Raw genomic sequence first — 26,112 nt, forward strand, 5'->3', positions numbered from 1 at the left:
CACTATTCACTCTTTTATTAGCTTTATTTGAGGGAAATATCTGGCTGTATACCTGCTGAATGCTCTTGTCTGTTGTTTGGTGCTGGCCATGTGGCAGAGAGTCCGTTTATCAGCCTTTTCACTGAAAACAGCTGCCTGAAACAACACTGATGAGAGGAGTGAAAGCGAACCATAACACTAAAGTTGCAGGCTGTAAACTTGTTAGCAAACAGTTGCTTATTTACACACCGAGCAGTTAAAAAGAACACTTACATTCATTTGGAGTCCTTTTTCTGTTGAATGTAAGTTCCTGATTCTTTTTAGCTCTACTTTTGGTCTCCACCAACTCATAAGGGAAATATACTGCTGAAGGCTACACTATGTTCGCCAGGAAGCCGCTAACTTTGTCTGTCTTTTGTCTGGTGTGGAGCCGATAGTGTACATTGGGATATAAGAAGAGAATGCCTGCTACAGCCAAAAAGAACCTTATAAGGGCGAAGTGAACTAAAATAGCAAAGTTGCAGCCTGGCAGCTAAGCAACAAGGTAAAAATCACTATTTCACTACAAGCGACCCCGTTTGTCATTCAAAAACCCCAAAAATGTGTGTTTCGTACCATCGAAATGAATCAGTGAAGCTAATCATGTTCTTTATTACCCGTCTGGTTAAAGAAAGAAATGAGTCAACAAAGAAAATGCGCCAAGTATTAATGCACTCAGCCTGTCCAAAACCAAGTTATTCCTTTTAAAATGCCAGTCATACCAAATGCATGCAGTATGCCTTTGAAACTGTTCCCATTCGACATGAGCCATGTTTATTCCAACTACTGGAAAATAATTCAAAATGTCTGATATCTGACAGGCAGGGATTCTTAGATGTCCGTCCAGCTTCACGCACCAACCTGATAAATCAGACACTGCAAAAGCTGTTGAAAACACATTGTGCACAGAAACAAATCCAACTGACCAAAATCGAGGGAATGGCAGAGTTCATTTTACATTGTGTCTAGCACAAAGCAACTATATTGTGAGAACTTCTCTGGGGATACTGTTGCTCATAAAGCTAATTGAGTTAAAAATAAAAACAATTGTTTTGTACACGTATGGTTATTAGGAGTAAGAAGTCCATTCATTGAACATTGAAATTGATAAACTTCTACACACAAAAATCAAATCCCCTAATATCTGACTGACATTTGTCAATGGGTAGCTAAGGATAATGAAAGTGTGAGTCACGTGATCATGCAGTCTCCTATCTAATTATTTCAAACTTTTTCCCATTCGTTCATCATCAATGATCATCAGTTGAAACAGTTCCTGAATAGGAATTCCCTTTGAATGTAATCCTTAAGATACTTTAACCATGTGTAACGAACATTTGAAATAAAATAACCGATCAGCTGTACATTTTCAAAAACACAACACAGAATCCTAAGTACATTTTTAGGCTTTCAGTGAAAACATAAATCATCGGTACTGTAATCTTTAGCAAGCTGAAAGGGCTGTGTTTTGTAATCTGTCCCATGAGCGAGCATGTATTTCCTCCCGGGAACATCTACCATCTATACTGTCAAAGATGAGGCCTCGTCACGAATACAGAACTAATAACTGTTATTTGTGTTGCTCAGCATGCACCCAATAACACAATTACATACTACAGTAAAGGCTTTCCAAAATCCTTGTCTCACACATCAACCTTTCCCTCCAACACACCTCTTTGCTTTAGACTCTCAGTATAACGACTCCCCTCAGTAAAGATCCAGAGGGCACAGATAAGCAGATATGCATCTCTTATGCACTGGAGAATCCAAGTGTATTGAATTTATTGCTTTTTAAAACAAGGTTCACGTAAACACAAATTACAGGAAACTTTTATGGCCTCGCATGCATCATGAAGAAGGCATTCAACATTTGACCCCAGGACAGTTAAAACCACAGCTGGGATTTATAAAGGAGGAGAGAAAGGTGCCTCACTTCCCCCTGTGGAAATTGGCAGATGGAATAGGTTTACTGCTCAAACATTCATCTGCGTGTTATTTTTTACTACACTCCATCAACAACAAATTGATTTAGCGCCAATGCTAAATGAAGCTGAATTAGTGTTTAATATCTAGTTCTGAAATCCTGCCAGCAGCCTATAAATACACAGATGTGTTCGCTCATATCTCAATTCTTCCTCACTCAGCTCCCACATTGTGCCGTCTTTAACACATTATTTGTTTCTGTGCTATTTTCAGTATCATTACTACATCTCATTTTAGAGCTTTGCACTCTTAAAGTGACCCCAAAGTCATAAAGTTGAGCTGTGGAAATCTAGCAGCAACAGGAGCAGAACTAAAGGGAAATTAGTCTAACAGGTTCTGCGTTATAACCTCTTCATTCCCCAAATTCTCAACCTGGGGCACCCATCATCGTCAAGCCGTTTCACTTTTAACCCCTCCATGATCTCTATTGTAACCTGACTGACCAGTTCGGAGGCACCACAAGGACGCATGTACGGCCCTCCTAAGAAGCAAAACAAACCTAGTGCGTTCAAAAAAGAAGAAGAATCCAGATGAGATCCTTTTAAGGAAGCAGCTTTGGGTCTTGAGAACTGGAAATGAAGTAGAAACAAGGCGGCTTCAGTCACTACTTAAGTCCATATTGTGTGTTAGACATTAATGGGAATAATACAACTAAAAATAAGAACAAGAAAAAAGGAAAGAATGCAGTCAATTAAGATAATAGCCATGTCTAAATAACTCCCTTTTTTACTCAAATTGAATGGCACGGGTTAAATATAGTGCACTTAGTACCATATAGGGAGTGATTTCGGACAGGCAGTGTTTTATAACTTTTATTCCTATTGTTATAATGAGAAGCATCAGATAAGTATCTCCGATATTTGTTTTTTGTTTAGAAACAACAACAAGCATCTGAAACGTCCTCTCTCTGAGGGATAAACTCCCATCAACATTCTGATCAACTTTCTTTCCATAAACAGGAAACTTGTTATCTGCTTTTTTATGCAATTAATTGGAAGCACATTAAGATTCCTTAAAAATGTTCACAGTTGCTGATTATTGCATCACCTAGTGGCATTTAAAACAATACTACTATGCATGCTATTTCTTACATTACAATGTGTATCTCAGGAGATAACTCCTTTCTGATAGCAGATTTACGAGCAGGGAGGAGAGGCTCAACATGTGCCGTTCTAAAACTGGAGTTCAGTGTGTTTGCGTGTGTTTGACTCTGTTCCATCCTGGTGATAGAGGAGGTCTCCAGATGCTTCCTGCAGAAGATTTTGTCACTACGCACGAAATCTGTGGCACTTTTGCATCTCTGTTATTGTCGGCGCCATTCTTTTTTAAACAAAGCTCTGATCAAACTGCAGCACCCTAACACTCATTTATCAAATCCACCTGATGAAGGCAGTTTACAGTCCCCGCCGGACGTAAACAAATGTCTTGTGAACATGTTTGTTCCTCTTCCTTTGTGGCGGACCTTGACCCTTTACACAGGAAGAAGATGTTGATGTTGACGCCATCACATCAGGAATATACACTAATATTAACAAATGGGTCAAGTACAGTAGGGGGAAATTATAACAGGGACGCCTCCAGGTTGTTAAGGAAGCGCCTTGACAATGCCAAGATCACAGCCTTCTGTCTCATCCTGGTTTTGAGATACTTTCTGATCAAACCGGCACACACTGAACTCCCAAACTTGTTTCCTCTGCAGTGGAAGCGGGAAACATGGCAGGAGAAACTCCTTCATTGTGGTCAGACTTGGCCACCCATTACGCTTCCTTGTGGGGGCATCATGTGGCAGAAGCGCTGCCAAAAAGACTGCAGAAACATTTTGCCCAGCATCCTAAGCTGCCAATATCAACAGATCATCAAATGCGTACAACCTCTGGTCATTCTTGTCATGAGTAACAAGGATGGATTTACTATGGCAACGACACAGAGCACGTCTAATGAGAGGAGTTTCATGAGAAATGTGTTTTACTGAAACAAAAGCCTGTTGGCTGTGCACTCCCTAAGCAAGCCCGTAGAAGAACTGTTTAATGTTCACTCTGGCACGACCATGTAGGGAAATCCTGACCAAAATATTACCCCGAGCTAAATTTAACCTGAAAGCTCCTCTTTAGTGTCCAGTAAATGGTATTAGCGCTAATACTTGCAGACAAAGCATTCAGCTAAACCCGTTCATGTGACAGTGTCTATGACATTTTCCACCCAATTTATTAACGCAATACACTGATCGTATATTTTACTTTGTTTTCATCATATCCTTTATAAATAGACTTGCTGCCATGTGTAATAGAAGACAGCTGGATATGATTACCTTCCTGCTATATACTTTCATTGTATCAGCTCTCTTGGCCTGAAGTAAATGAAACCAGGGGAACAGCATCAAGGGAATTGCACATTTCTGTCGAACTGTAAAGAGGCTAACAAAGCCGGCAGTGTGGCAGCGTCCCCACTCTGGGTTTCCACGTGCCAGACAGTGTTGAGGCTCTGGGACTTTGTCTTACTGGAGATACTTTGGGACGCAGTGACAGGAATTCCTGCTTAACTTTACTCTGCAGGGTTTCCTGTTTGTCTTTGGAGAGCAGACTTAGGTCAAACAGTTGGTATGAATATTTTTTCACATTTGCTTTGACTTCTTTGGAGGAACAGATTAGTGGATTTCAGTGCATAACTCAGTACAAAAGCTGTTAGGTAAGTTGTCAATCACAGAAAAGTGTAGCAGACACAGTCTCTCAGTTACTTTTGTGTGACCCAAACACTTCCAAGCCTCCTAGGTCTTGAAAACCACATTTCCTGTCCGGCACTATAACCAGCAAGGTGAAGCAAGAAGAAAGTTCATTAAGTTCAATCGATCTAGAAATGTCTAGATCTAGAAAATTGAAAACAGAAAGACCGTCACATTTTCAAAAACTATTGCTCAAAAAATGGCCTGAACGATTATCAAAGTTGTTTCGAATTAACTACAAAAATGTATTGGAAAATCATTTCAATTCTAACACAGACTCTTTAGCCAGTCATTTGACACAGGCAGAGGTTACATTGAACCTGATAAGAAACACTAGAACGAAAACCCGTAAAGCTGAATTATGTTTGATGATGTCTTCTTGGCTTTATTTTCTAACAAAATTGAGCATGTCAACGATGGACCTTTCTACCAGATGAGTTCTTAATGAGATGGAGTATGATGATAACAAGCAGACACGTTAAAACATTATCTCCCTTTAATGAAATCAGGCATTTTCAAAAACTATTGCTCAAAGAATTGCGTAAACGATTATCAAAGTTGATGCGATCATTTCAGTTCTACCGCAGACTCTATATATATTTGTGGATACAGGCAGAGGTTAAATGTAAAATCTGCATTTAAGTCGAGCTAAAAAATTAACATGATAAGAAACACCAGAACGAAAACGTTCTTTACAAGCTGAATGATGTTTGATGCTGTCTTCTTGTCTTTGTTTTCTAACTAAATTGAGATGTAAACGATGGACCTTTCTAGCAAATGAGATCTTAATGAGGTGCAGTATGACGATAACAAGCAGACACACGTTAAAACATTATCTCCCTTTAATTAAATCAGGCGAGGTAATGATACAAAGAACTTCCGTAACTTCATAGTCCATCATCAGTCTACGCAGTCCGATAATCTCATTCATTGTTTTGCTCAAATCCAACATGTCTCTAGTTTCTCTTATGATGGCCTAAGTGCGTTTGGCTTTGACAGATAGATGTTTAGCCTGCATGTGCCCTACTAACAGCAGCAGCCCCACAATAAAGTGTGTTAGACCTTTAAATACTCTGGTGGTGCAGAACATATGTTAGGGAGGACATGAGATATAGGGAACATTGAATATAGGCCAGGGAAAGCAGGGAGGGAAAGTGAGTAGGATACTTTACAAGCTAAATTAAACAGACAACTGTCACAGGCACGGCTTTAAATGCCTATTTTAGCTCTTCCTTGGAGACTGCATCTAAAGAGCTACACAAATACCACTCATGACCACAAATGGACTTGGCTCTTGGCATGATTTCAAGACTCACGTGCATTGCACAGTGATGGGAATGCTGGATTGAAAACATGTAGCCTATATGACGATGGATAAACTGCCAAAGATGTAAACATGCCGTTGTAAGGATCGTAGAAACAGTGCCGGACAGCTTACAAAGTTCAAATGTGTTTACTAAGACAGCAATAAGCAATAAATCACGACCAAGTGATCAGTAAAACCCAGCCTCTGAGTAAATAGAACTTGACACAATGAGGAATGAATGCTTTATAGTTTATAGCAAGACATGTCAAAACGTAATGTTGATATTACACCTGCAGGGTCTACTTAGGGTCAGTGATGTCCTTCACTTCAGATAAAGCATGACTACATTCATAAACAATGAACAGAACATAATCAAATACTTTTGTTATTAAATGTACTCTCCTGCTTTCTTCCATGCTGGAAGTGTGGCTCTATAAATGGTAATACCAATCAATCCACAACACATGTCCAGATTGAAATACATCAACACATTTTGGATGGATTGGCTTCAAATTAACCCAGCGATTCAGGGTGCCCAGATCCTGTATTCTCATGACTTTGGTTATCCTCTGGTATTTCTCAGTACAGCCTCACAGATTCACCAGTGTCGCAGTACAAAGTAAAGTGTCTTCATGGCTGCCCTGTTGACTTTTCATCTTGCATCCCTACAACAACTACAGTGTATTTGGCATCATACCCAACAATGAAAATATAGACAATCAGGATCAACTAGGGTTACAGTCAGTTACTCGTTGTAAGCCTCTGCCAACCGGTTGAAGTTTACATTCATGTCTGTCCAAAGAATCATCACTTGATCATTTTATCTTTTTGGACATGTGTAAAACTGCTTCATAAATATTTGCACTGGTCCAGTTTTCTGTCCTCGATGCCACTTTACTAAAGTAAAATTCCTGAGCCATCATGTTGCACTTAAATAATACTCAAAGGCCTTCAAGCTATTTTACTACAACTCGAGACACTATGATACCGCAGATGGATAACATACCAATTGTTTAAAATTACTTAATGCAACGCATCAAACTGAGGAATTCCTGCGTAAAGTCGGTGGTTTTCTCGTAAAATGACTCATTGCCGTCTCACGCACACAGCACCTCTGGTCATCCACACACTAATCATTCATCAGTCATCACTGCGAGGAACTGTTTTCCCTTCCTAAATGTGAGGTACAACTCAAGAAAAAGCTTGCATGAAGTTTATTTAGCTAAAAAGAACCAAACAAAGACCATCTGGAGGGCTGGTATGCTGTTCGTCGATGCCAATAAAAACATGCTTAAAATGATCAACATGAAAGACTTGAACAATTTAGGAGGAATTACTTTTGAAAAAAGAAAGTGAACTATTAGCTTCTGTACTCTGTAGTCTCCAAATAACTCCAGTTGTGCCCTATTGTTTTCAACACTGCATGATTTACTTGACTTCAGATGGTGAACATTGTACAGTAGAACAAACACAACTTTACCAGCGCATTATTAAGTTTAGCCATTAACTGAGGTGCTTTTAGAATTGTTTGTATTATTTATAAAGTCAACAAATGGGGTCGACAGATGGTCAGGGCAGTTAAAAATGTGAGAGTGGCTCAGAATAGCTCATGGCCTGCTTCCAGCGGCCCCACATGTATCAGGGCTTGAGCAATCAACCCTAACGCGGGTTTTCCATCAGCAGCGCCAGCATGCAGCTCCAGTTGACACAACAGCAGCCCAGGCAGCACCCTGCTGTGACGCCAGCCTCAGCCCTGTGCGTCCCTGTGTGTTTTAGCTGGGAGAAGGGTGGGGCGGGGGTGAGGATGCAGCCGTATAACCAGCTGGTTCCCATTAGCATACCTCTTCTGGGGAATGGGAGGACTGGCTCACGTGGGCAGACACATGAGGAAGATAAATGATGCGATTGGTCAGGCAGACTAGAGCCATCAGAGCGGAGCCAGATCACCTCTGATTATGGTGATTCTTGAGAAACATGATGATGGAGGCTCATGACAGACAGTTATCATGCTAGGTGTAATGTCTGTCCCCTTTACTTTTGACTCTTATCTTAGGTCCTTTAGACTCTAAACAGTTTGGTGAAGTTGTAATTTGTGCACCACACCTTCACCATCCTGTGTGGCTTTCCAGCTTTGGGTAACTCACTGCTTCTTTGAGCTGCTGCGCAGGTGGAGTTTGTGGCCACATATAGAGGAAAAATAATAATCCATGCTGGTTGAGTGGCAACCGGGCTGCACTTCACACCTCAACAAAGCCAATCCAAATACTCCTACAGACGAAAGACTTAATGTGTCTGTCAACTGTTATATTGAAATCTTCGGAAACACACTTCACAAAACAGTTTTTGCTGAGAGTTACAGGAGTGGGTCGATACAATTCTCATAACCTTTAATAAACTGGAGCCAGGATATAGGTTTTGTTCAAAGGTGAACAAATATCCTTTTATGAGCAGCACCTTTAAAGGCCACTAATCAACACATTATCTGCTGTACGTTCAAACAGTAACAAAGTTTAACGGAGTAATTAATTACAGCACCTGGCCAAGAAAAGGTTCCGAAAATAACCTCTAGTAAATCCACAACAATGGTTCCCAAAATGTCCCAAAAAATGAACTTTTCCTGTAACAACATCATAGTGTTATTTCATCTAGCAACATAAGTACCTTCAGCTGCAAAATACGAAATAAAATCTAGCCTGATGAACTGCACTTAAAGTGTGTTTATCTCACAGCTAGAGAGATGCCACAGATATGTGGCAGCTACGAACTCCTGGGTGATAATTCACTCACCCGCCCACAGACCTTAAGATGTTTGTTTCAAGTGTTGAAATGTCTGATTTACTTTGGGCAGAAATACTACTTTATGTGACTTACCCTTCTGTTAATGTTTTGCACGTTAAAACTTCAGACGGAGAAGTTGAAATTACATAAAAATGTTAACTTCTATCCAGGTTAACTGAAAAGCCTGGATAAACACATACCATTTGCATTGAGTTAACCTTGATAACTGTAATGTGCATGTTGTGACACATAAAAAGTGATTATTGCTGCAAATGCTCTGTGTGCTATGCCCTCATTACAGTCTGAAGGGTTGAAGGAAGAGAGGCAGGCGTAGTAATGACAGCCCCCCCTCGGTCAGCAGCTCAGCCTCCCACGGTGAAAGAGCCTGGAGAGCAAAGTTAAGAATGCCAGTGAAATTTACAGGCCCGCGGAGGGCCTCTACATTAGAGGAGGTGAAACATGGATGGTGCCCTGAGGACGAGGACCCTCTCCGTGGATACATGGCAGAGGAACACAATAGAGGGACTATGCGATGACAAAGGAGACTTTGTTTCCTGTTTCTGTCAGTTTCTGCAGACTAACACTTGAGCAGCGTGGTTCCACGAACCTTCAAGCGCCTGCCTGTTACCTTTGACCTCACCCAGCGGGGTGACAGCGGAAGCTGCTGATCCGTAGCCTGTAGCAGTCACTGTTCACACATCAGATATGTGACGCCCTTTCATTTAACTTGACGTTAATTTTCCACAAGTCATCTGTCTAAACACTTCAGCTGGAACCGTAAGATATCTTTCTCTCCAACCAAAAGCCACATACAAAGATAAGTAATAATAACAAACCACATAAGTAAATAACTTGTACCACACATCAACATTGCAGGGTCAGAGTGCCTGAGGTTGTGTGAAATCAGCAGAGAGATCAGCTGAGGACATGAGCAGCACATGGAAACCTTAAAAAAACACAGCCAGTGCTAAGACCAGAAAATCCACTCTTACCTTAACGTAGGCAGTGTAGCGCTGGCACTCCTCCCTGTTGATGTCCAAGCTGAGCTGCTGGCTCATCTGGCTGATCTGAGATCCGCTCTGAGTGAAGTAGACCCGGGAAGGCTGGCTCTTCTGTCGCTTATCCACATCAGCTGTCAAGTTATACAGCAACTCTGAGAGGAGATAGAAATACTGTTGGCGATAGTTCTTTGAGGAGAGATAATCTTGAGAAAATCTTCAAATATGTACGGTTTGGTTTTGTGGTGACTTCCATCAAACATGGGGAAAAATAAATTATCGCTTATGGATATGTATGTATAAGATAAAAAAATGTTTGACATTTCTTGGTCAAATCATCTGATATAACTTTAACAAGAGACCTTTGTTCCAAGTTGAGAAATGTAAACGGTTTTGAATGTCAGTAGATGTAATGAAAGATTTAGGTTTGCTTTATTAACACTAATTTAGCACTGGCTTTGAGATCTATTATTTGTGGGACCAACTAAAATATGTCTTCATCGGATTCTGATTCATACATAAAAACAGCCAATATTTAACAATTAACAAGGATTAATTTTCCAGCTGGTGGGGAACTATTACTGTGAAGGAAAACATTTCAGTTACAACACTCATGCTGGTTCCCCCCCTGGCCTTAGTGACTGAGACACAGAACCACTTCAAATCTATTTTAAATTAAGAAATCATAAGCATGAAGCAAACATTACCAACACTTCCTGAGGAAACCATATATGGGCCTCTGGTCAAACCTGTTTCTCTGAATGAATCAGCCTCAGTCAGTAGTAATCGCATCAAGAGGGTGTCACAGATGGTAAAACAGCGGGAAGGGTGGCAACACACTCCAGTCGGACCAAAGCCTACTGTTTCCTCCCTCCAACAGAGACTACGCCATGAGCTCACCCCAGAGGAGGCAAAGGAAGGTTTCATTAAGGGAGTCACCAAACACATAGTGCTGCACTTTCCATGATGTTCGCCAGACGGCTAAACAGAGAGGCCTTATTGCTGGGAGCCAGGACGTAGTCATTATGTAACGACAGGGCTCCTGCTCCCCTGGGGGGGCCGTAAATGACCACACCCAAACACTAGGACAGGACTACACCTCAGTGCTTAACAGGCACCGCGCCCAAGTACAGACAAACACACAGACAGGCCAAAGGCTTACCAAACCGACCAAGTCCTAGAAATGGGGAGAATTGCTCAACATTGTCGTGTTTACAAATGTTCCCCATTTGAATGACCACCAAAAGTTCAAAGAGCTTGGATTTCACTAAACGACCAGAATATACTCCATGTGATCAACACCAATCACACATCAGACTATTGCTTTTGGATTCTTCTCAAAATTCAAAACAAAGTTAAGAAACTCAAGAAAGCTACTTGCCAAGCAACACAACGACTTACAGTAAAGAATCACAGCTTGTAGCGCTTATATTCCTGCTTTTATGGATAAAAAAAATGTGTACAATATATGAATTACTATGTTTAGAGGTGTTGGCTGGTGTTGTTTTTTCTTACTTTAAAGAAAACAAGTCTAGGTATTGTTCATTCTTCTCCTCCATGGTAGATCCTTTTTTTTAAACTGTTCTCTTTTTAGCTAGGCTACTCTTTGGTTTATGATTTTGTTTCAGTCAGAGGTATTTTATTCCATTTTAATGTAGAATGACAACTTTTATGTACATCTCAGGATTTGTCCTCACCTATCTGTCCGGGCAGCTGTCTCCCCCTGAAGAGCATGCAGACGGTGACATTGAAGCAGTTTAGGTGCTGGTTATTCTGGTGGCCTTCGTGGCACTGGGGCACCGATATGTTGATGGAGACAGGCAGGAAGATGGAGACATCCACCGTAATGACAGGCCGGGTCCTACAACCACATTGACCAACACAAGAACGCAGTGTGGGAAAGCCTGGACATTAAAACAACTCAGAAGTAGAAATAAATCAGAGAGAATGAGTCACTCACCTCAGCAACACCACGCTGTCTGACATAAAAGCTCCAACAGTGATATCTGCAACAGAAACATCAACATGATTTTTTTGGAAAAGCCAAAAACAAGACATCATATTAATGTGACATCTGCTGACAGCGCTATTTACACCTGCAAATCCAAAACAATGCACAGAGGCCTTAAACTGTCTCGCTGGCTAAGTCTGAATATCAGTTGTGGAATGCAGTAAACAAGATGCCTCTGTCACGAGTCTTTGCACTGCTGTTGCAAGAGAAAGGTAGTCAAAAAGGGCAAAAATCTAATGTCAAATAATCCAATCCTTTCCCATTTTGTGTTTTGATGTTATTACCCTGATGTGGACAATCCTTCAGCCAGTCTGTTATGAACGTACCTGCGTATCCATTGCCATCCATGTCCACATTGCCGGAGATGGACTGGCCAAACATCTGCAGACCAGGGCTCAAACTGCGCCCAGACAGTTTCTAAAAAACAGATGATACCAGTCTTCAAAAAACTCATGTGAGCCAATATGGAAAAATAAACTCACTGTATGATTTGTTTTTCATAGATGAATAATCTTTGTTTTTACAGATTTAAAGTAAATAACGCACTTGTTAGCTTAGCATTAAAGCCAGCAGCAACACAGGGAAACAGCTAGCCTGGTACTCTCCAGAGTAAAAAAATACACCTATCAACTACTCCCAATGCAAAATAAAATACAGCACATAGCTAAAAACTTCAACTGGTAGTTTGCATTTAAGCTTTTGTACAGATAAAATAGAGAACATTAACTTTGCCAACTTGGATATAATGGTAGGTGGATTGCTTTATCTTTTACACAGGCTAGATTAATATTAGAGTGAGTTCCTTTACATTGAAATACTGTTTATTCACTAACTAAAAAGAAGCTCATGAAGAAGTGCTTTCTCCTCATTCAGAGCGATACGTTTTCCATGTATTCCCGAGGCTACATCACCAACCTGCAACCACACATTACTCAGCTACTTCAACAGCTCGACACACAAGGTGCACACATGGGTTTCATAAACATATAGCATGCGTTGGTGAAGCTGTAGAGTGAGTAAGTCAGGGGGGAAAAAATCAGATGGAGATATTCCTTTTTGTAAGAAGAGTTTGGAAGAGTTCTTACCATGGAGTATTTGCTGACGATTCCTGTGTCGTCCCCATGGTAGATGTACACGGCTCCTCCATAGTCATCCTCTTTAGGTGCGCCTATGGCTACATCTGAAACAGGACAAATAGTATGTGTGTGAAAAGTCTGCAACGAAATGAATAAGTACAAAAATAACTGTGTTTGTGAATGTGTACAAAAGCTTTCATTAATCCTGGGAAACAGTAAGAGTCTTAATAGATAATCATGTGTTGTTAATGGCCATAAAAACTGAGAGAGTGGAAACAAGACTATAAAGTGCTGGCAACAGCCCGGAAACAATGACTCCTTATCCCATTTCCACAGAAAGTCCATATATAAACTTCCTTTTTATAGACCAAAACACTTCCTTGCCATGTGGTTCAGCATACCAAAACAGAAATGGTAAAAGAGTTGACACTTTTTCAGTAAATGATACAATAATGAACTCATTATGGTGAATACTTAACCAGTAATTTGTTCTTAGTGAAACCAAATGTGTATTTTAATTTCAACAGTAGTTATTTTGAATTAAATGGTAGCAGTTCGCTCGTAAATAATGTTCACTCAGCGAGCAAGTCAGGCTCTTTTGACAATCTGAAAGCGACGAGTTGCAAGATGAGTTATGTTTCCCAGCTGCCATCTTTCTCCGCAAAAACACACATGCACACTTTGTGCCAGGCTGCGAGCCTCGAGGCATATCTCACACGAAGATGAAACCGGGCAGCAGCTTCCAGCCTTGAGTGCGAAAGGGACGCCAAGTCGGGCCTCAAAGGCAAGCCAACAGGCATGAAATGTGTGTTTGCATCTGGATGACCTCGCACAAATGAGGGTAAGAGAGGGTACTATGTTCTAAAGAGCCCCCTCGCTGCAGGCTAATCAAAACAAAAGATCTGTAAAAACGAGAGGTTCTGTTGCATCCACTGAGATCTCAACAAGCCAACATTTGCTTGTGGGCTGCAGTGGGAAATTTAAACTGTGTGATTTTATTAGCCATTAAATGACAGAGGAAATAGCTTTGTTAAAACAATAAAGCAGTGAATACTATAGAAAAGTGCCTGGATTTAGATTCATGGACCACTGGAGGACTGTTACAAGAATTATACCTATAAAAACACGACCACCATCTTATATCTGACCTTTCACCAGTGGCTCAATGGTTACAAACAGTTAACATGCCGTCAGACAGTGTAGGGTTAAAGGAATTAGCAGTAGTTTAAAATGTAAAGACTGCTTTTTTTGGTGCATTCAAGGACTCTGAATTCAGATACAAGAGGAAATCAATACTTTGGTTTGTTGTTTTGGTTGTTGTTTTGTTTTGCATGATTCATTGTATGACTTTTAAATGACTCTCTGCTTGCAATGTATAAATAAACAACAACAAATAAACTTAAAATAACATAATGACTTATGTTTGCTGTATGCGTGTCTCAAGCAGGGTTTTGAGTTTCCATAGTGAAACTAATTGAAAACAGTGGCTGCCTGCAAGTAGGAAGTCATGTGAAACTTGTGGCACAGCTGTAAAAAGGGTGAACCACACTACTGTACAGCACTAAAACATGTTCCACTCACAGTGTGGTCGTAAGTCAGTGATCAGGTCTCCCCTTAAAGTAGAGCAGTGCCCCTTGTGACCCCTTGTCACACGTTTAGATGTTGGATATCAGTCAAGAGCAGTAAAACTTCTCAGGTTGTGTTATTGAATTACTGTTTACAGCTAGAAGAGGAAATACTATCCAACATTCACAGAACAACAGAGAAATAAATGTGTGTTTTATTCCTTCCTATCCCATTAATCATCTTACCACCTTTCTGATTTATGTTGTGACCCATTGAAGGAACACAGGCTGGAAACGACTATTTTACATTTCTGTATTTCTTCCCATATGGAAATGCAGAAGGTTCAATCACTAACACATGTGACGTTTTTGACAATTATAAATGTATTTATAATAATATAAAATAATAATATTTAACACAAGAAAGCTGTATAATGAAATAAATCACCCAAAAACTCCTACATTTGCTCAGAATGATGCAACATTAAAATATTTGCAGAACATGCACGACAATCAAAATCTCAGTTGCACAGATATATAAAAGTATAGAATGTCAAGCAGACAGTTTTAATGGTTATTATTACAGTACTGACCTTGATATCCATCGTCATCTATGTCTCCGATTGCAGCAATGCATTCTCCAAAGTGTGCATTGAAAGCGTTGTCACCACTCAATACAGCGTTTTCCTCCATCACCCCCTGAAAACAGAAGGCAGTTTATAACAGAACTGGCAACAGAAAAAAGAGATGCACTAAAGCATGCATCTGCAGTCAAATTATTTGGCCCCAACTGTGGTTATCTGGCAAATATCCAAACAGTTTAACAACAAAACAGACAGTCGACTTCCCCGCAATAACTTATAAATACAGCATGTACCAACAGAAGCTTTAGTCTTGGTCTGTTAAATAACTCCCCCGGTAGGACTCACAATGCCCCACTGTTTTATTCTACTGTCATGATAACAAACATGGTCAGAAAGAAATCAAACATGAACATGAGCTAGAATAGACACTGTAGACAATAATACAGTTATAGAAACACGGACATACTGTAGTAAAATACATCTGAAAGTGAGGCTCTCATGTTCCCATTGACCCACGGACCCCACTCACATTGCCCTTGCTGAGGTACACAGACACCTGGCCCTCGTCCCGGAGCTGGCTGTGCATGGGGGCCCCCACCAGCAGGTCCGACAGGCCGTCCTGGTTCAGATCAACTGCACACAATGAGGAGCCAAAGTAAGAGCCCATCTGGAACATAGCCGAGCCACAGAGCAATGGGTCAGATCACAGACACTTCTTCACTTCATACCATTCACATACGAATCACGTTCTGACTTTTCTTTTTATATCTAAAGCAGCATTAAAGGAATATTTACACAACTTACATCCTAAAGCCACCCTGACTTTATTTTATTTACTCTGAATGGAAAGTGTTAGCTACCTCCCTGGCTTTGGTTTCTGGCAAAGTGTGTTCCTTCTTTAAATCACTGATGCTATACACTTGAGGCAGATATAAACAGTGCAGTTCTGACAACAAAGTCATCAGAGTAGCGTGCGTGCAACGCATCGCAAAAATCAACTACATGGTCCCTGAGGCAGATTAGTTTACATCAAATATGGTTGTATAGTATGACAATAGCCTAAACCTATGCTGTATAATGATTGAAAACAGAACTATCAGCGACCTCTGGAAGAATATAAGACCACATCTGAGCTCATACCATTTTCCCTGAGGCTTGAAAACTCTTCACCAAAGACCCGCCGTCCATTTTGAAAATGTAAACCTGTAAAAAAAATCAGTGAAGTGAGAAATACCAGAGGAATTGAATTCAACTGCTGGAAATAAAACAATAGTAAAAGTCCTTACTTTTCCACTGCCGCTGTGCTGAGGCGCCCCTGCAGCTATGTCTATCACATTAGGAGAGGAGAAGTGGCCCGCAGTCACGGCATAGCCTGGAGACACAATCTGTTTTCATTATTTTGCATTGATATATGTGACATTAAACCCAATAAAAGAGCTGTATAAAGGGAATAATTGATTACTGTACATCATGATAAAGGGCTTACAATTGAATTTACTGCAACGCTCTAAGCAAGGTGATAGATTGGGATTTTTAATACCTAATTTGAGGATATACAAAAACTAAATAAGTAAATCTGACTTTGTTATGCAATCATAACTGTAGAAATTGTTGTGCCATATACCTTTAAGCAAATACATTCATAAATTCATATATGCCTATATCCTTTATCTGATATAAAGAACAATTTAAAACAACAAATGGGTTGCAAGATTCTTTAGGGACACAAATTAAATAAATACAAAAATAATGTAGCCAAACAGTTCTACCGATATACAGACTGTCTTTTTTTAAATATATTTATACAAAATTAATGGTGTTTTTGTGAATTTATATAGTATCACAATATACAATAGTGAGATATTCAAACGTATCAATATTTTCTATAATGCTGATTCTACGGCTCTCACCTAGGTAGCTGTATCTGTGTGAGTCCACGTCTTCTTTGTTGGGGCTGTAGAAGGTGTCAGAGGTCAGGTTGTACACCTTGACGGTCCCAGTCCAGTAGTACGACCCCGGTGCCCCCATCACCACCAGCTCCTGAAAATAAAAAGCCACATTCATTCAGATGACAGTGATTCACCTTCTGTCTGCAGAGCTAAAGCCTGCTGGAGAAAAGGGGAATGAAAAAAAGAGAAAGGCTGTTGGGTGAACGTCTGGTTAACCAACGGCCACAGACTGGTTTGCGATATCTGATCGCGACCACATGTCAGACGACACGCGAGCTCAAGCTGCCTCCTTTGATGTGACGAGGAATTCAGAGCACAGGCTAAATTGGCAGCTGTAAAATGAGCTGTTCGCAGCTTTTTGTTGTGATGCTCCGCGGCTATTAAAGGGACCAGAGCAAGACAATTAAGATGCTCTGCTACAGCCATTTCTGAGTCCTGGTTTTCACTTTATTATGTCCTGACGTAATCTGACTCAGAGGATGTGTAGTCACCACTCAAACAAACTGAACCGCCCAGACAATAGAGACCTCACAAAGAAGGTAAATATCCCCCTGAGCCTTAATGTCCAACATCTGGACACCATGGTTCAGACAAGGATAAGGTTAAACAGTTGGACATCTTTTCTTTAAATTCTTCAGATTCTTTCAACGGGGGGTTGTTCAAATGCATTAACAGATCAACTCTGACGTTCTTAGTGTAACAAAAAAAATGATGATTTCCCTTTTGGTCTTTTAAACAGTAGGTTCATTGTGGAATCAAACAGGCAGGCGGATCATGTGAAATTATCCCATTTTTAGTATCTGTGAAAGGAGGACCTTTTTAAAAGCAAAGCCACATGTGTGACTGTGCTCTTGACTCTATTATGCACATCTCATATTCACGTCTTGCATGTCTATGTAAACTTAAGTGAGTCAACTTTTTAAAGCTCTGATTAATGATTATGTTCTTTATCAATCAAACTCCAGTTCATTTTCTTTGGAAAAATAGTGGAAAATATCCATCACGTTTTCCCACAGCCTGAGTGGACGTCTTCAAATGTCTTGTTTTGTCCGTCCAAAATTCCAAAACAAGATATTAAGTTTACAATGACAATAAACAGAAAAGCAGAAAATCCGAACATTGGATAACTACTAATGATTGAGCTTCTATTTCTACAACTAAAAATACTTGTATGATGATTGTATGCTTTGAACAGCTTTCCTAAACGATTTGTATTTACAGCTCCAGTATTTAGAGATTAGCACCAGGATAAGAAGGCTACAATTCTGCTAAGCAAAGCAAAAAATTGAGGAAAACTGCACAAACATGAACTTTTCATCAGACACTTTCTGGGAATGTTTTTACCCTGAGGACACAGCTGTGCTCCGAGGACACATTTTTAAGTCACTTACAGTCCATTGTACTTTGCTGAACCTCCTAAATTGAGCATAACTGTAATCCGAGACTTGAAAAGGACCTGAGAATGCCGCTCATGCGCTACATCAGGAAAGAATTATAATGATAATGCTTGGAACATATAATGTCTAAACTGGTTAAATATACATTTCCAAATGTCAGTGTATTACTCGTTTGCACGTTTACTTGTCAAACTATATTTTAGCATTCATACGTTAAATGTATTAGTCTTTCCTGTCTCCATTTCGGCTCACTCCCTACGCTTCACCTTTGCTCACTGCTTTAAGATAAATGTGTGGGAGAGCAAAATATATTTAAGATACACAAAGGTGTATGGATATGAAAGGATATGAGATGTGATGAAGTCATGTGTTAATACAGTAGTGCATCTATGCCATAGAGATAAAAAGGAAACTTATATATTTTCTTAAAGGTTTTATCTGATGGAACCACACTGGGTCAAGTGAGGCCGCTGCAGCCTTTCTTACTGTACCATATGGAAACACCAGATAGCAGTTATCAGCAGAGAGCTAGCTGCTTTGATACAAAAACTCATGGATAGGGGACTGGATAATTTTCCACATCATTTTACATCTTAAACATTTTGTGGAAAATAAATTCCAAGTCAGCAAAGAAAGAGGAAGGAAATGTTGAAACGTGAATGATGTGGTAATGTCGACGGAAATCATGCAGTTGACAAAAGAGTGTCTGAGAGCCCTGATAAAACTAAAAGAGACAGCAAGGAAGCTAACTAATACTTTCTATTAGTATGTAACAGGAAAAGAATGCAAACTGTTGTTGAAGATGTGCTGTGTTTGCCAAACAGTCAATTGACTGATGAAGCCCAGAATACAGAGTTTGTACGACAACAAACAACTATCTTTGTGAGACGTACAGAAATAGAGTATACCATGTATTAAGAAGATGAACAAGCATTGTTACTGACCTCCGTAAAAACTCCCGCTATCCCAGCTTGGCACGAGCCGTGCTCTTCCCCATACTTCCTCTTATAGTCTGTAAGAAAAAATACAAACCACAAATTATTTCACTGTGTGCTCGAGCCAGCATTTACTGGAGTTTTTCCTGCATTCCATATGGAGCTAGTCAAAGTCCCAGTCCCATCCACAAAGAGTCTGGGGCCAGAAAGCAGGGGTGCAAAGAGAAGACTTGGAGGGGGGACACAGTGCTCTCAGGTTACACAAATATTGAGTTTGGATCTGCGGCGCATGATGCACTGTAAATACGCTTCCATGCAAAGTCGGTCTGGCTTCTTCTCAACTGTTGGCAATGAGAGTTGCGGAAGGAAGTGAGATCCTGACCTGGGAGCACAATTAAGGTATAAGACCGGCTTTGATAAATAGCTCCGAGTCACATATTAAAACACATGAAGAACACATTTGCATGAGTCAGCTTCAAATGTTATACAGTACATTATCTTTTAGAAGGAACTTGATTTTTAGTGTTGTAGACAGAGCGCAAAGAAAGAAAACAGCACAAATGGATTTGATTTATTTCAATCATAACAAAATCTGATTCGTCTACCCTGCAAGAAAACATTTATTTGATAGCACCTGATTTCTGAACTGACGAAAAGTCGGCATAATTAAACCTATCAGAAAATGTTTTACTTTTGCAAAAAGGTGCACAGGGAATACAAACTCTGCACCGCATTGGACAGAATGCTCATATGTTTGGATTAACAAACCCGTAAGAGCTGTCTACTCCTACATAAGTACTTTTGTTGGACGGAGGAGGAGAGATCACACTTCAAGGCTCTCCTGCTACTAGTCTCCAGAGCCAGAACACCAATCAGAGGCCATGGTGCAGGCTGCTGAGATAAACTTAATCACAGAAGATGATAAAAAGGCTAAACCCAATTTTTTCCAAGTTTATTTCTCTTTTTCTCTGGGAAATCAATATTAGTGCTGGATTTTGAGGGGTTACGATGGTGGTCGATGGTCGACACAAACCACTAAGATTTCTGACCCCCAGCAATGCATTTGACCTTTTCTCTGTCAGCCTTATGTGAGAAGTTTGAGGGTAAAAAATCAAAAGGAACATCTTGATTACATTTGTGCATCCACTGTACCTTCATAACAAGGGATGAGCGGCTTGGTCCTGCCCTGAAGAGTGGGAGGAATGATGGAGCAATATCCGTGCGGAAGGATATGCTCTGTTTGGTCGTAGAAGACGTTTTTCCAGCGGTGAGCACACGCCTGAGAGAGAAAAACAGGAACGGAAAACAAAATAAGACTCATGTCCATGCAGTAAACACAAACATTCAAGGCGGGCGGGCGGGAAGGCGTTCCTTGGCCACGCAAATGTTTTAAGCCCCTTCCTCGCAGAGCTGGAGTCAGCGTGTCTCTGCGGCTGTCAAATGATCGTCAATGAGAGGGGGAGCTAAAGCCCCTCCATAACCCCTGACCATAGAGCCATGGTCTGTGGTGTGAATATCTCCGCTGCAGCGTGAGATCTGTGTGCAGCATTTAATGTGCAGCAGAAAATCTTCACCGTTTTAATTTCAAAACTTCTCCTCCGGGCCTTACAGCCAGCTGAATAAGCCGAAAGGTTCAGACAGGGGATCAAAGACAGAGAACAAACTCCCACGTTATTATGATCCTGCTCAAACAGGGGGGACATCGCTGAAACTGACAGTGAGTAATTCTCCAAACAATATTTTGCTGCTGTGTTTTTAAAAAATAAAACATTCCACAGATCGATAGGGAAACAGGATAATATAATATTTCAAACTCGGCCCAGATCAGGCCACATAAATGTTTAAATGTGGTAATACTTTAGCACCCTGGGGGGATGGTGGTGGGGCTCCTGTGGCTCTGGGGACAGATATGGACACACACACACACACACACACACACACACACACACACACACACACACACACACACACACACACACACACACACACACACACACACACACACACACACACACACACACACACACACACACACACACACACACACACACACACACACACACACACACACACACACACACACACACACACACACACACACACACACACACAGGGTAGATTGTGGGCGTCTGGAAGTAAGATGGTGTGTTGAGAAATGCTTGTGTTTGAAAGGAAGGCTAGGACAACAGCAGTAGCAATACCAACATCAAGTCTCCCTCTTGAGTAGAAGCAGATTCTTTAAAAAAAAGAAAAAGAATCAGCTGACAGTGAAAGAAGGGGCTCTGGCAGCGGCTGAGAAGTTCTGTTGAGGCAGCAAAGAAGGCTTTTATGGTCGGAGTCTGTGCTGTTTTCATGTTCCTGTTCAGTTAAAGGCTCGCTGGTCACAAACAAGGCCCTCACTGATGAAATCACCACTGTACACATCTGCTGAGCAGCCGTCTCCCTCCCATTGCACATGAACGTGAGTCTATTCAGATGAGATACATTTATAAAAAAAAAGAGGCACCAAAAAAATCTATGGCTCTGGAAAGTCACCACCTTTCTTTGTGCAGCTAGAAGCTTGTTTCTATAAAACGCCATAGTCTAGTGCCGAAGACTGACAACTCCAAGAACAAGTTTTGGTCCATGAGTTTAAAAATCATTCTAATGAGGTATGAAAAACTATACATATTGAGGTTTAGGAGGCCAAACAGTTATTTGGACGTCTGCATGAGGAGGTATTCTTGTGATCTCTTAGACTCCCATAGGAGGCGGTCAATCAGCGGCAGGTCTATCAAACACACACCTGTTCAAGTGTTTCAAGAGCTGCCCGCTCCACCAGTCGCCTTCAAACTGTCCTGTGAGGCCGCTGGTTTCCTCGCTACCCACCGCCAGGGCCGGGGGTTAATGTTTAATGAAAGGCTGCCCTTGGACGGGACCACCACTGAGGGGCTGAAGCCTAAACAAACTCTGCCAGCTGCCCTATGATCTCTGTGCAAATACCCCGCCAAGCACCTCTGGGATTATCACCACAAGTTAGTTAGTCTTCTGGTTTCTCTAAATCCCTCTCTGGACTTTTTTATAAACAACAATCTACTTTTGACCAAACCTGTTCCACTGACTCTTCCAGCTCCAAACAGGAGGAAGATGTTTCACAGTGTTATGTAACCACACAGCAGTTTTCCAAATCTGTCTGACGTTGTTGCTTTGTGCAAAACCATTCTAAAATCTCAGTTTTTACTTCATGAACATCACGCAATAGAAGAAAGGGTTGTAATGTTGAGAGCAGCTGTGGTTTATTAGCACCGTTTATGGTTAGACATGAGAAACAATGATGTTGGTCAAATTAGGTCAGCTTTTTACGAGTGTGCATGGTTTGCATTAGACAGTTTGGTGATGTGAGTTGGGCGTCGCGTCCCGGGACTCACCAGTATTTTGCCGTTGGCCTTGTCCTGGCGGGCCAGGCTGACCCCCATCCACTCATCATCCCGGTCTCCTTGGCACGTCTTCCCACACGACTCTCTCTGCTTGTTTCCTGAAAGATAATGACAGCATTTTTAAAGAAGTCATCAGGACGGAGGATGTCTTGCATTAAGTGGCTTGTTACTTGTCAGCTTTTGTTCACTTTTTGTGTTCTTGGATTACTTCTGCTGGATGTGTGGGGGACGTAGTTGACAGCTTGAAATGCTAAAGATCCAACATTACAAAAGGCTGTGCAGCTGATAAAGTCAATATGTCACTTTTACTCAACGAGAAAAATATCTATTAAGACCAAGTCCAACAACACTGGACATTTGATGTTACTATTAATATTGATATTTGATTGTTATGGAAGTCTAATAACAATATATTGTCTGATATTCATTTTTTCCAAACTAATAGAATCAGTTTAGGTCTGCAACTAATCATTTCGGTTATAGTTGAGTCATTTAAATTGATAAAAAACGTAGATTAATTAAACATCAGAAAACAATACGAAAAGAATGATGATCATAATTTCCGGAAGCCAAAGGAAATGGCATAAAAAGTCAGACATACATTATCAAATTCCTTATAGCTTACTGTACCATGAACACTGCTTTGTATTAACATCAGTGACCAGAATATAAATCTAGCAATCTAACAAAATTGCGCATAATTAAAGAATGAAGTCACTAAAAAGACAAGAATCCATGGCACCTAACAACTTCACTTCCCCAAGTTGTATTATCTTTCTCCCTGCAGACAATTGATTCAGCACAATGGCATGTACAGTGTTTCTCTGTCAGAGGGTTGAGAGCATACAGTCTTTGGTGTTGAGCTCCATGTGGCTCACTGAGCACGAGCAGCACACGCTCACTGTTGATAATGTATGTTTTTCTTGGTGACACATTGACAGAGCGCAGGGTTAATATTAAATCCATGCCTGCACCCCGGCTTCCTTGACCACAAGAACAGAGCCGACGCTGGGAAGGGGGGGGGGTGAAGCTCAACTTTTTTGGCTCACATGCTTGGAAAATATTAGCAAAAGCATAAATCATATATATCAAAAATATTTATGGACCTATGCACACAGAACCCTTGTGTTTTACATGTCTCCATAAAGCAGGTTCATAACTAAGAGAACAACTGTCGCACTGTTAAGAGTAGACCAGAATAAGGCTTCATTATTCTGATAAAACAAAACAGATGCTTGGGGGAGTTAAGGCAAAGAGAGAGGACAAGGGAAAGCTGCAGGAAAGCTCAGCATGCATGTGTGTGTATGGACTTTAATACCAGATAGGGAACTTTTCTGTGAGATGACTGTTCATTTCTGAACTGGTCAAGGTGTGTGTGTGTGCATGTGATACCCTGAGGCTGCAGCTACAGTAGTGTGTTTGTCATGATATGCTCTTATCTTTATGCTGCAGGCAGTGGTGACTGACCTCTTCCCAGATCCATCTCCGTGCAGCGTCGATCTGGGTTGCTGTGAACTCGGCACTTGTACACAGCTCCAGGAGAGTGCACAGAGCTACTGTAGGTGGAGTTGGCCTTTGGAGCCCCTACTATTAACCTACAGACATGAACACAGGGGACAGGATTTGGACAAACGCTTAACATATATTTAACTGTGCCAGTGAATCTTTTAAATGATAGAAACACAATTTGTGCCAGCAGAAAAAGTTACAGTAAGAGCTGACATTGCTTATAATGATTAATATTACACTTTTTGTTCTAATGCACACTGAGCTCTAGAAACACACCAACATTTGCTTTAAAAGTACAAATTCATTGCATCATTCATTGCGAAAGAAAATAACAGCTTTTCCATTAACAGTAAAACATGGGACTCACCAGCGTGTGTTGTCATGATAATGCTCCAGCACAGAATAGCCAAAAAAACTAGAATTTGGTCCGCGGAACACCAAATGATGTTCCAAGTCTATATTATAAGAATAAGCCACTGAAATAGAAAGATAGACGTAAAAAACATGTTGTAATCCCGTGTTGTGTTTCCAAAGAGGAGCCATCCCTTTGCGCATCATGCGTAATAACGCGGTTAAAGTGTCCAAAAAGAGAAAAGAAAGGGGGGAAAAGAACGAGAAGGAACTGTCAGCAGTAGTCAAACTGTTACAAAACTATCTTTCAGTAGTTCTTCCCCGGTCTAACGAAGCATGTAGGCTGTGATGGAAACGCTTGTAGAGGAAAGTTAACGGTCTGGTAAATAACGGTGCGTCAGCTCCTCTCCATTCTGTGTCAATCTGAGAAAGTTGTTGCTCGCAGGCTCCCCTGTCGTGGAGATAAATGCAGTCAGATGTGGAAAGTTAACAACAAATCGCAGGGGTACGACCGGAAACACGAAAAGTTGTACTCAAAAGAAATCATCACTGCCAGTCGTATCAAGTCATGGACTTTTAACTTGAAGGTTTAAACCGGAATACGTGTATTCGCTGTGCTCCACTGACACTGGTAACGCGGTCACGGAGAGACGCGGATGGTTTTGAGGCGCAAAGCATCACATTTCACCAGTGGGTTTTGGGGGCTCCTCTCTTTTAATATGAGAGAGGAGGGCCCTCTGCTGCCATCTAACGTTTTCCATTCACAACGAACAGCGTCACTTCCTCGTTATTAAAAACTAATTTTAATGAGATATTCTACTTCTGTCACGAAAATCACCAGGGATATTGCAATTTCTTTAAAAGACAATACAATTAAACAATGAAAACCTGTTCCAAAGTGAGGAAGGTTTAATAAGAGAGTTTTGGCAAACATGTTCAAATAAAACCCCACTAAGAAGCACCTTTTGACTTTGTTTCTTGGGTCACATGTTATTCTGATATATTGCAGTACTGGCTCCCTTTTAAAACAAAGCATTGTCAACCAATTGTGACCCGTCAACCAAATAATGATTTTAATTCCTTTGTTTTATTGTAGTAGAAGTCCTGACAAAATCATTTATAAGAAATCAAAATATTATGTACCAGAAATATAAATGTTCCCCTTTTTTTGTTTATAAATCATCTGGAATTTGGGAACTTCTTGTTGGGGTCCTGAGCCTTAGGGATGAAACCACATCGTGCAACAGCATATACTTAACCTTTCATTGGTAAATGTAAGGATAGTCAGTTGCCCATGTCGAGGTTTCAAGTCCTTATCTGTCAACATACTTGATAAATAAAGTGTATTGTCATTCATATTAAATAAAGGTGTCCATGGTCTAATACATGTATGCGTGTCCTCTATATGGAGCTCTGCATTTCTGCTGTGGAGGAGAGGAATAAAGGTCAAACAAAGGTTACCTTTACTGAAGTGTGTGACCCATTATATACAGGATCTCTAAAACCCAGATGTGTTG

The 26,112-nt window shown here is 40.7% G+C and overlaps 1 protein-coding gene across 1 annotated transcript in view; it reads right to left on the minus strand.

Moving 5' to 3' along the window:
• Positions 1-25,224, minus strand: part of itga9 (integrin, alpha 9) — a 46,278-nt gene extending 21,054 nt beyond the window's left edge. The window contains exons 1-15 of the mRNA XM_034152383.1: positions 24,612-25,224; positions 24,203-24,330; positions 22,727-22,833; positions 20,472-20,598; positions 19,329-19,396; positions 16,949-17,078; positions 16,325-16,410; positions 16,179-16,241; positions 15,568-15,705; positions 15,048-15,153; positions 12,899-12,993; positions 12,140-12,230; positions 11,763-11,808; positions 11,500-11,663; positions 9,797-9,957 (exon numbers count right to left, since the gene is read on the minus strand). Coding sequence (XP_034008274.1) covers positions 9,797-9,957; positions 11,500-11,663; positions 11,763-11,808; positions 12,140-12,230; positions 12,899-12,993; positions 15,048-15,153; positions 15,568-15,705; positions 16,179-16,241; positions 16,325-16,410; positions 16,949-17,078; positions 19,329-19,396; positions 20,472-20,598; positions 22,727-22,833; positions 24,203-24,330; positions 24,612-24,802 — 1,701 coding nt within the window. The 5' untranslated portion in view covers positions 24,803-25,224. The remainder of the gene's footprint in view (positions 1-9,796; positions 9,958-11,499; positions 11,664-11,762; positions 11,809-12,139; positions 12,231-12,898; positions 12,994-15,047; positions 15,154-15,567; positions 15,706-16,178; positions 16,242-16,324; positions 16,411-16,948; positions 17,079-19,328; positions 19,397-20,471; positions 20,599-22,726; positions 22,834-24,202; positions 24,331-24,611) is intronic.
• Positions 25,225-26,112: the final 888 nt, after the last annotated feature.

Source organism: Trematomus bernacchii, unplaced genomic scaffold (genome assembly GCF_902827165.1).
Source record: "Trematomus bernacchii unplaced genomic scaffold, fTreBer1.1, whole genome shotgun sequence".
Classification (NCBI taxonomy): Eukaryota; Metazoa; Chordata; class Actinopteri; order Perciformes; family Nototheniidae; genus Trematomus; species Trematomus bernacchii.